This window comes from Somniosus microcephalus, chromosome 6 (assembly GCF_052327205.1).
Source record: "Somniosus microcephalus isolate GS21.2 chromosome 6, FLI_Smic_1.0, whole genome shotgun sequence".
Taxonomy (NCBI): Eukaryota; Metazoa; Chordata; class Chondrichthyes; order Squaliformes; family Somniosidae; genus Somniosus; species Somniosus microcephalus.
The window spans coordinates 149,979,919-149,990,245 of NC_140992.1; the positions used below are offsets into that span (position 1 = coordinate 149,979,919).

Below are 10,327 nucleotides of genomic sequence, written 5' to 3' on the forward strand. Positions count from 1 at the left end.
GTCCTCCTTTGTCCAGAATATTTAATGTGACAGAATAGCGATAGTGCCAGCAAATGTTAAATTCAAAGTGGTGCCTGCAGTCCTTCAATAGGCGATATGCCATCTGAAAATGCAGGGGTATGAGTTTGGGTCGGATTTTGATTTCAGTGGTGACCAAACGGCGTTCCATAACCAGATTGAAGAATTGTTAATGAGCAGCACAGAATCTGAACAAGGAAGTGTCAGTTAGAATAGTGAATTCAATGCCAAATCTGGTACCGAAAGTGTGCTGTCTCTCCCTCTAACCCAACCTTACTGTATGTACATAACCTACTTATATATGCATGACTTACCTGTTAGGGCCGTTGCCCCTTTAACTCGCCCTTTAGGGCCATTGCCCCTTTAAGACGCGCCCGAGCGTGATGACGTCACGCCACGTACTACGGGACGTGCGTCAGGCGGCTGCCGCCCCGACCCGGCTCGCCAGAAGGCCGCCGGCCCAGCATCTTCGGCCGCATCGAGCAGCCGCCGGGAGCACCGCTATCTTCCGCTCCCGCGGCAAGCACCGGCCCAGCCTGGCCCCCAGCTCTCTTCCGCTCCCGACTTAGGCCCCAACGGCCAGCGACGCAACTACCGGCAAACGCGACGACGTCACGACCCCGAGCGTGATGAGGTCATCACGCTCCCCACGGCACTGCAAGTTCATTCCTCGTGGAGCTGCCGCCGGAACAAGACCTGCGCCACGGTGCTCCTCGGTTGTATTGTCCCCATGCTTCAGTCTTGGAAATTGTTTGTCTGTGAGTATTTAGAATGCTATAGACGATTAGCGTACACTGTATGTTGTATAAAATGTTTAGTTGTAACTTTTTCTGTCTAGTTGGTTAACTAGCAGCCGTATTTGATACACTATGTACAGGGCTAATTTAAAGAGAATGCCTTCCAGCTTGCTAAATGTACTGTGTTGCCCAGGCGTACCTAAATTTGTGTATACATATCAATTATGCGTCTGTATACTAATGTGTCCCTCCATTTCTGTGTTGTATTTCAGTTTTACAATTAGAATCGTTCAGTAAAGTGTTACAAGAAAAGTCAAGCCTTGTGATTTTATTGGAAGATATCGAGTTGTTCGCTATCTGTCTAGCTCTGCAGAGAAGCGCGTTGCGAGGGCAGAACAGTAAAAAGACAGCAGCACAGCGGGCTCAAGCACAGGAAGATACCACTCAGCTACCATGAGTCTACGCTCAGGAAAACAATATACTCTAGAGGAAGTCGACCAGCCAATCGAGAAGAATGAGCCTCTCCCAGCAAACGAGGCCAAGTCACAGTCCTCCAAAACAGCCTCTAGAACATCTCGGCGGTCCAGCAGACCGTCGCCACCGACAGCTCTCCCAGCAAACGACGCCAAGTCACAGTTCTCTAAAGTATCCTCTAGGTCATCTCGGCGGTCCAGCAGACCGTCGTCATCGACAGCTTCTACAGCCGCCAAAGCACGTGCCAAGGCAAAGGCCACCCAAGCGCAATTGGCCTTCGCTGAAAAAGAAGCTGACCTCATGAAGCAGAGAGCCGACCTCGACGCTAGTGCGATGAAGCAGAGAGCTGACTTCGACGCTAGTGCGATGAAGCAGAGAGCTGACCTCGAAGCTAGTACGATGAAGCAGAAAGCCGACCTTGTAAAGCAGAGAGCTGATATCGCTGCCATTCTCCACATTCTCCAAAGCCAGAGAGCTGCCGCTGCCGCTAAAGCCGAAGCCGCAGCTTATGAAGAAGATGAGGAGAGCGAACGCGGGGAGCCCAGCCAGGAAACATATGACCTGGAACAGCCCCTCAGTCCAGTGCAACGTACAAATGAGTATGTCCAACAACACTCCAAAGTGTTCCCAAAGGAAACATCCAGGTATCTCGACGTAGAACTAGCTACTCACCCCAGCAACAAACGGCCCGTTTTCAGAGACACTGAGCTCAAAAGAGAAGAAACGAGTAAGACCCACCTGCAGAGACCTCCACAACACTCGGCCAATCCAGCTAAGCAGTCCTCGCCCGAGCCGCAAGGCGCACAAGACTTCGCCAGGTACCTTACTCGCCGAGAATTGTTAAGTTCAGGCCTCCTAGAATTCGATGACCGTCCTGAAAATTATTGGTCATGGAGAGCATCCTTCCTGAGTACCACCAAGGACTTGAATCTGTCAGCCAGAGAAGAACTAGACTTGATGATCAAGTGGCTCGGAGCCGAGTCGTCAAGGCAGGCGAAGAGAATTCGCTCAGCGCACGTCCTCAATTCCACAGCAGGCCTCGACCTGGTTTGGCAACGTCTCGACGACTGTTATGGGACACCAGAAGTCATCGAACACGCACTGCTCAAGAAGCTTGAGGACTTCCCGAAGCTAACCAACAAGGATAATGTCGAGCTCAGAGAACTGGGCGACATTCTCCTCGAACTGGAGTGTGCCAAGGGAGAAGGTTACCTGACCGGCCTCTCGTATTTGGATACGGCTCGCGGGGTAAACCCAATAGTGGAAAAGCTCCCCCACAATCTTCAAGAGAAATGGATAGCTAAGGGATCCAAGTACAAGGAGGACAATGGAGTGGCATTTCCCCCCTTTTCTCTCTTCTCCAGGTTTGTCCAACAACAGGCAAGGGTGAGGAATGATCCAAGTTTCACTTTCTCCACCTCCAGCAGTTACGCTCCTTCGAGAACAGAGAAACCCACAAAGTACAGCAATAAAGCCTCTGTGAGTGTGCACAAAACAGATGTTCCAGCCGAACCCTCAGTCAACCAATCCAGTTCCGCTGAGAACAAAGTGGATGACCCGGACCGTCAGTGTCCGATACACAAGAAGCCCCACCCACTCAAGAAGTGTCGGAGCTTTAGAGACAAGCCTATTGATGAGCGCAAATTATACCTGAAAGAGAATCGCATCTGCTTCAGGTGTTGTGGGTCGACCATGCATATGGCAAAAGACTGCAAGGTGACAATCAAGTGCCTTGAGTGCAACAGCGAAAAACACATCGCGGCCCTGCATCCAGGTCCTCCTCCTTCAACCACCGAGAGCGCTGCAGTCGACAAAGAGGATAGCGGGGAGCAAAGCGAAGGCACATCTTCTTCGGTCACCTCCAAGTGCACAGAGGTTTGTGGAAACGCAAGCAGCCCACGCTCATGCTCCAAAATCTGCTTGGTTAAAGCATATCCTGCAGGGAGAAAGGAGAAAGCAATCAAAATGTACGCAGTGCTCGATGAGCAAAGTAACAAGTCTCTAGCGAGGACCGAATTCTTCAATCTCTTCGAAGTCAAGGCCAGCGCAGCTCCGTACACGCTAAAAACCTGCGCAGGGACAACAGAGACTACGGGTAGGAGAGTCGGGAACTTCACGATCGAGTCCATGGATGGGAAACTACAGCTTCCCCTCCCCACCCTAATTGAGTGTGACATGATGCCAGACGATAGGACGGAAATTCCCTCCCCAGAGGTCGCACGCTATCAGCCCCACCTACAGCCAGTCGCCGACAAGATTCCAGCTGTGGACCCGGACGCTCCAATCCTCCTGCTCTTGGGAAGAGACATCTTAAGAGTCCACAAGGTGCGCGAGCAAATCAACGGGCCCCACAACGCTCCTTATGCGCAGCGGCTCGACCTGGGATGGGTCCTCGTGGGTGGAGTTTGCCTGGGAACAGTCCACAAACCAGCGGATGTCAGCGTCCATAAAACGAACGTGTTGCACAATGGCCGCACATCCTTTCTCAGCCCATGCCCAAACAGGATCCAGGTAAAGGAAAACTACGACGGCATGACGCAGCATCATAGGTCAACCTCCTCTGCCTGTGAGGAAGAGGCAGGCCTCACCGTGAGCACAGACAGCCTAGGATGCTCAGCGTTCGAAAGGTCCAAGGATGATGACAAGCTAGCACTATCCATGGACGACAAAGCCTTCCTAACCATCATGGATGAGGAAGTCTACCAGGACGATGGACACAGCTGGGTGGCACCCTTGCCATTTCGCTCTCCCAGACGCCGCCTTCCGAGCAACAGGGAACAAGCCATGAAGCGCCTCTGCTCACTCAGGAGAACACTGGAGAAAAGGTTAGAGATGAAGGGCCATTACATAGAGTTCATGCAGAAGATGCTGGACAACGACCAAGCCGAGCCTGCCCCACCTCTGGAAGATCGCTCTGCCCAGCACGATGTCTTCAAGGAGGAACTCAAACGCCGTGAAGAGGGACAGACATTCCCCAAGCAGAGCCCACTTAAAAAGCTCAACCTAGTTACAGACGAAGATGGTTTGCTCCGGGTCGGAGGGCGCATATCATCCGCAGACTTGTCAAGAGAAGAAAAGCACCCTCTGATCATCCCGCGCACCCATCACATTGCCACACTACTTGTGAGATACTATCATGAGCAAGTGGCTCACCAAGGGCGACACATAACAGAAGGAGCTATCCGAGCAGCCGGATACTGGATAATCGGGAGCAAGCGCCTGGTTTCTTCCGTTATCCACAAGTGTGTTACCTGCCGCAAGCTACGAGGGAGGTTAGAGGACCAAAAGATGGCAGACTTGCCCACCGACAGACTCACTCCAGAGCCTCCATTCACCAGCGTGGGCCTCGACGTCTTTGGGCCATGGACCATCATGACGCGTCGCACTAGAGGAGGTAGCGCAGGCAGCAAGCGCTGGGCGGTGCTCTTTACGTGCATGTCTACCAGAGCCGTGCATATCGAGCTGCTCGAATCCATGTCAACAGACAGCTTTATCAATGCCCTGAGGAGGTTTTTCTCTATCCGTGGTCCAGCCAAACTTCTCCGTTCTGACAGAGGGACTAACTTCGTGGGTGCCTGTAAGGAGTTGGACATCCACACGGACAATGCAGCGGTAGGAAGCTACCTCCAAAAGAAAGGATGCACGTGGGTGTTTAACCCCCCACATTCATCCCACATGGGTGGTTCATGGGAGAGGCTCATCGGTGTCGCCAGGCGTATCCTGGATGCCATGCTGCTTCGGACGGGACCCACCCGTCTCACACACGACGTCTTGAGCACTCTCATGGCTGAAGTCATGGCTATCATGAATGCAAGACCCCTGGTGCCGGTGTCCACCGACCCAGACATGCCTGCAGTCCTCAGCCCAGCGATGCTCCTGACTCAAAAGATGAGTGCTATTTCAGCCCCCCCCGGAAACTTTGACATGGCTGAGCTACACAGGAAGCAGTGGAAGCAAGTCCAGTGCCTTGCAGACACCTTTTGGAAGAGATGGAGAGGAGAGTATTTGTCCACCCTACAGAACCGTAGGAAATGGACAGAAGACAAGCCAAACGTCAAAGTGAGAGATGTCGTCTTGCTGAAAGACAGCCAAGCACACAGAAACGAATGGCCAGTGGGACTGGTCGTCAAAACTCTGCCGAGCAGGGACAAGAGGGTCCGCAAGGTGGAGGTGAAGATCGTCAAGGAGGGGACTGTCAAAGTGTTTCTGAGGCCAGTCTCAGAGATCGTAGTCCTCCTTTCCGAAGAAACTTAGAGAACGGACTCCGAGTATGTCGCTGCCGAAGGACGTTCTCTTCAGGTTTATTTTGTGTCTGTAGTGGTACGAATGGGATCGTACCAAGCGGGGAGTGTGCTGTCTCTCCCTCTAACCCAACCTTACTGTATGTACATAACCTACTTATATATGCATGACTTACCTGTTAGGGCCGTTGCCCCTTTAACTCGCCCTTTAGGGCCATTGCCCCTTTAAGACGCGCCCGAGCGTGATGACGTCACGCCACGTACTACGGGACGTGCGTCAGGCGGCTGCCGCCCCGACCCGGCTCGCCAGAAGGCCGCCGGCCCAGCATCTTCGGCCGCATCGAGCAGCCGCCGGGAGCACCGCTATCTTCCGCTCCCGCGGCAAGCACCGGCCCAGCCTGGCCCCCAGCTCTCTTCCGCTCCCGACTTAGGCCCCAACGGCCAGCGACGCAACTACCGGCAAACGCGACGACGTCACGACCCCGAGCGTGATGAGGTCATCACGCTCCCCACGGCACTGCAAGTTCATTCCTCGTGGAGCTGCCGCCGGAACAAGACCTGCGCCACGGTGCTCCTCGGTTGTATTGTCCCCATGCTTCAGTCTTGGAAATTGTTTGTCTGTGAGTATTTAGAATGCTATAGACGATTAGCGTACACTGTATGTTGTATAAAATGTTTAGTTGTAACTTTTTCTGTCTAGTTGGTTAACTAGCAGCCGTATTTGATACACTATGTACAGGGCTAATTTAAAGAGAATGCCTTCCAGCTTGCTAAATGTACTGTGTTGCCCAGGCGTACCTAAATTTGTGTATACATATCAATTATGCGTCTGTATACTAATGTGTCCCTCCATTTCTGTGTTGTATTTCAGTTTTACAATTAGAATCGTTCAGTAAAGTGTTACAAGAAAAGTCAAGCCTTGTGATTTTATTGGAAGATATCGAGTTGTTCGCTATCTGTCTAGCTCTGCAGAGAAGCGCGTTGCGAGGGCAGAACAGAAAGTGAAATAGAGAGGGAAAGAAAGAATGTATTCAGAGAGAGACATAAAAGAAACGGAAAGAGAAAGTAAAAAAAAAAAATTTTATTTTTTGAAATCTCCAACAATAATTAAAATCTGAAGGAATGAGACTCCACGCTTGTAAAAGTTAATTTTCAGTGTCAGAGAAGTTGTATAGTAGTAATTAAGACTTACCGCACCATTAACAGGATACTTAGACTGAAAAGAACAAGCCCTAACTTTTTCTGGCGAGTTTAGTTTGTATCTAGGAGGCAAGTAAAGGCACTTCATGCCATTCTATGTATTTGAATGGTTAGTCTCTCGGCGGGATATTGTTATAGCGAAGCTTCCTGAGGAACAAGACATCTCGGACAGCAACTTCCTGATTTCCGTGTTTAACTGCACATGTTGGGAGAAGGGGAAGTGCAAAGAGACCTGGGTGTTCTTGTGCACCAGTCGCTGAAGGTAAGCATGCAGGTGCAGCAGGCAGTTAAGAAGGCAAATGGTATGTTGGCCTTCGTAGCAAGAGGGTTCGAGTACAGGAACAAGGATGTCTTGCTACAGTTGTACAGCACCTTGGTGAGACCACACCTTGAGTATTGTGTGCAGTTTTGGTCGCCTTATCTGAGGAAGGATGTTCTTGCCATGGAAGGAGTGCAGCGAAGATTCACCAGGCTGATACCTGGGATGGCAGGAATGACGTATGAGGAGAGATTGTGTTCGATTGGGCTTATACTCACTGGAGTTTAGAAGATTGAGAGGGGATCTCATTGAAACCTATAAAATTCTGTCAGGCCTGGACAGACTAGATGCAGGAAGGATGTTCTGATGGCCGGCGAGTCCAGAACCAAGGGTCATAGTCTAAGGATAAGGGGTAAGCCATTTAGGACTGAAATGAGGAGGAATTTCTTCACCCAGAGAGTGGTGAACCTGTGGATTTCTCTGCCACAGAGGGCGGTGGAGGGAGCCAGGGAGGCGATGGAAAGAAGCAGGAGAGAAACAGAATGAAATGTAAGAGTATGGGATGAGAAAAGATCATCTGCTCAATCGCACCATTCCTATCAACAGATCGTGTGCTCTATGCTAGAATATCCATTGTATAAAGGCGACTAATGACGGGTCAAACTTCTTGCAAGTAACTTTTGGTGAAATTTTTCTATAATTCCCAAAGGTTGTCAATACAGCTTCAGGTTATCAATCAAATATTGCAATCTACAATGTTCAATCGTGTGCATTTCATGGGATTTTTTATGGCCTATAGCACAGACACCATTCTGTTCTATATATAATATTTAAATCCAGGTCCCCATTACATCGAACTTGATGTTCTGATTTAGGATTTATCTACCAATGAGGCAATAGTGCTAAGAACAGCCCTTTCCCAATCTCTAGGCCCATGAAGTTCACACAGGACAAACCAGCAAATGATATAAGCGCAAATAGGATTGAGTTGGTTGAGTTTCGAGGGCTGCAATGTGGCCCACAGGCCTCAGTTTGCCCATGATGCCACAAGTATTTCCTCATCTATTTTAGTTCTACATTTCTTATTGCAACCTCAGTGCTCACCTTAACCAAATTCTCCTCCGGCTCCTTTATAAAGGTATTAATCATCCCAGCATTAACTATGTTTCATGAAAATCAATTCAACATCCCTAGTATTCTGAGGAGAGACACACATTCTTCTAACCTCTGCATTGCTCCAGGCTTGTAATTCTTCATGTCTTCTCATAATCACAATTTAGTTAAAGAAAGTTGCTTATGTCCTGGATTTTTATGCCTTTTAGCATTTCAAAAGTTGGATCATGCCCTGTCTCAGTTGAAAATAAGTTGAATTTAGCGAGTCTCTGACCATAATTTAGAGCTTTAAATCAAAGAATAATTCTTCCCACTCTTCTTTGAACCAGCCCCGTTGAATCAATGTTCTTCTGAAGATGGAGTCCCCAGTACTGCAGTGAATATTCAAAATATTATACAGGGTTAAACATTTTATAATTGAATAGCCTTCAAGTGCAGCCCAGTACTTCACTAACCTTGTTGATAAGAGCTTCAGAAAGATTGGTAGCTTTCAGTGAGCAGTCGATATTCACGTCAATAAATCCTTTTGCTTTTCCACATTCACCATTGGATGCCGATTCACTGTCCACTCACTTTGTTCATCACCTCTCAGTTATCCACCTTAACATCTATCTATTATTCCTCAGCCCAGCCAGTTGATTCATCTGAGTCCTTATCAATTGCATCAATCTCCCTTACACTGTCATCTGGCCACATGTCATTTTGTAATATTCCAAGTTCTGTCCTCCATATGATCCAATACAAGTGTAAACATCAGAACAGCCTTCTGCAGAATTCCACTAGTCACCGCATTTAGCTAGAATCATAGAATGATACAGCACAGAAGGAGGCCATTCGGCCCATCGAGCCTGTGCCAGCTTTTTGAAAGAGCGATTCAATTAGTGCCACTCCCCCTGTCCATTTCCCACAGCCCTGCAAATGTTTCTCCTTTTTGAAAGTTATTATTGAATTTACTCCCACCACCCTTTCAGGCAGTGCATTCCAGATCACAACAACTCACTGTGTAAAAGATTTCTCCTCATCTCCCCACTGGTTCTTTTGGCAATTATCTTAAATCTGTGTCCTCTGGTTACCGACCCTCCTGCCAGTGGTAGCAGTTTCTCCTTATTTACTCTATTAAAACCCCTCAAAATTTTAAACCCCTTTCTTAAATCTCCTCTTAACCTTCTCCAGCCTAATGAGAACAGCCCCAGCTTGTCTAGTCTCTTCACAGAACAGAAGTCCTTCATCGCTGATCACATTCTGGTAAATCACCACTGCACCCACTTTTTCCAAAGGGGATTGGCCGGGTAGATGCTGAGAGGTTGTTTCCCCTGGCTGGAGAGTCTAGAACTAGGGAGCATAGTCTGAGGATAAGGGGTCGGCCATTTAAGACTGAGATGAGGAGAAATTTCTTCACTCAGAGGGTTGTGAATCTTTGGAATTCTCTACCCCAGAGGGCTGTGGATGCTGAATCGTTGAACATATTCAAGGCTGAGATGGATAGATTTTGGACTCTAGGGGAATCAAGGGAAATGGAAATCGGCCGGGAAAGTGGAGTTGAGGTCGAAGATTAGCCATAATTTTCCTGAATGGCGGAGCAGGCTCGAGGGGCCGTGCACAACAAGGCAACCCAGCGGTATATTTACTGACCATTGCAAGTTGGATAGTGTAAGGCGTTTTAAGTGCTTCTATTTGCAGCTTCCTGCATCGACGGGGCTTAAATCACATTCCAACATCATGCTGCTCTGTGAACAAGTCTGAGTTACTGCAATTAGTCTTGATTAATGGTCCGTTACACTATGGACCCCATTCCAGGCAGAAGAGAACTCCTAGGAAGATCATAGAATCATAGATTAATACAGCACAGAATGAGGTCATTCGGCCCATCGTGCCTGTGCCAGCTTTTTGAAAGAGCTATCCAATTAGTCCCACTCCCCTGCTCTTTCTCCATAGCGCTGCAAATTTCTCCTTTTCATGTATATAGCCAATACCTTGTTGAGTAAAAAATTCTCCTCATCTCCTGCCTGGCTCTTTTGCAAATTATTTTAAATCTGTGTCCTTTGGTTACCGAATCTCCTACCAGTGGAAACAGTTTCTCCCTATTTACTATCAAAACCCCTCCTAAATTTGAACACCTCTATTAAATTTCCCCATAACCTTCCCTGCTCTAAGTCACAAATGACACTGTATGTGACTGTGGTAAACTATCCCTCTTCATCCTTCTCAACCTGTCTGCAGCCTTTGACACGGTTGACCACACCATCAACCTCCAATGCCTCTCCTCCATTGTTCAGCTGGGTGGG

The 10,327-nt window shown here is 48.7% G+C and overlaps 1 protein-coding gene across 1 annotated transcript; it reads left to right on the forward strand.

The window, feature by feature from the left end:
* Nucleotides 1-269: 269 nt before the first annotated feature.
* LOC147116120 (uncharacterized) lies at nt 270-9,745 on the forward strand. The gene is made up of 3 exons (XM_085992007.1): nt 270-776; nt 1,028-4,182; nt 9,723-9,745. Exons 2-3 carry the CDS (start codon nt 1,209-1,211, stop codon nt 9,743-9,745), a joined length of 2,997 nt encoding a protein of 998 aa, XP_085848133.1. The 5' UTR covers nt 270-776; nt 1,028-1,208.
* The last annotated feature ends 582 nt before the right edge of the window (nt 9,746-10,327 follow it).

Coding starts and splice junctions, on each gene's coding strand:
- LOC147116120 (XM_085992007.1), top strand. CDS start 1,209: ATGAGTCTACGCTCAGGAAAACAATATACTCTAGAGGAAGTCGACCAG. Junction 4,183..9,722: donor CAAGGAGGAACTCAAACGCC/GTGAAGAGGGAC, acceptor TTCTATTTGCAG/CTTCCTGCATCGACGGGGCT.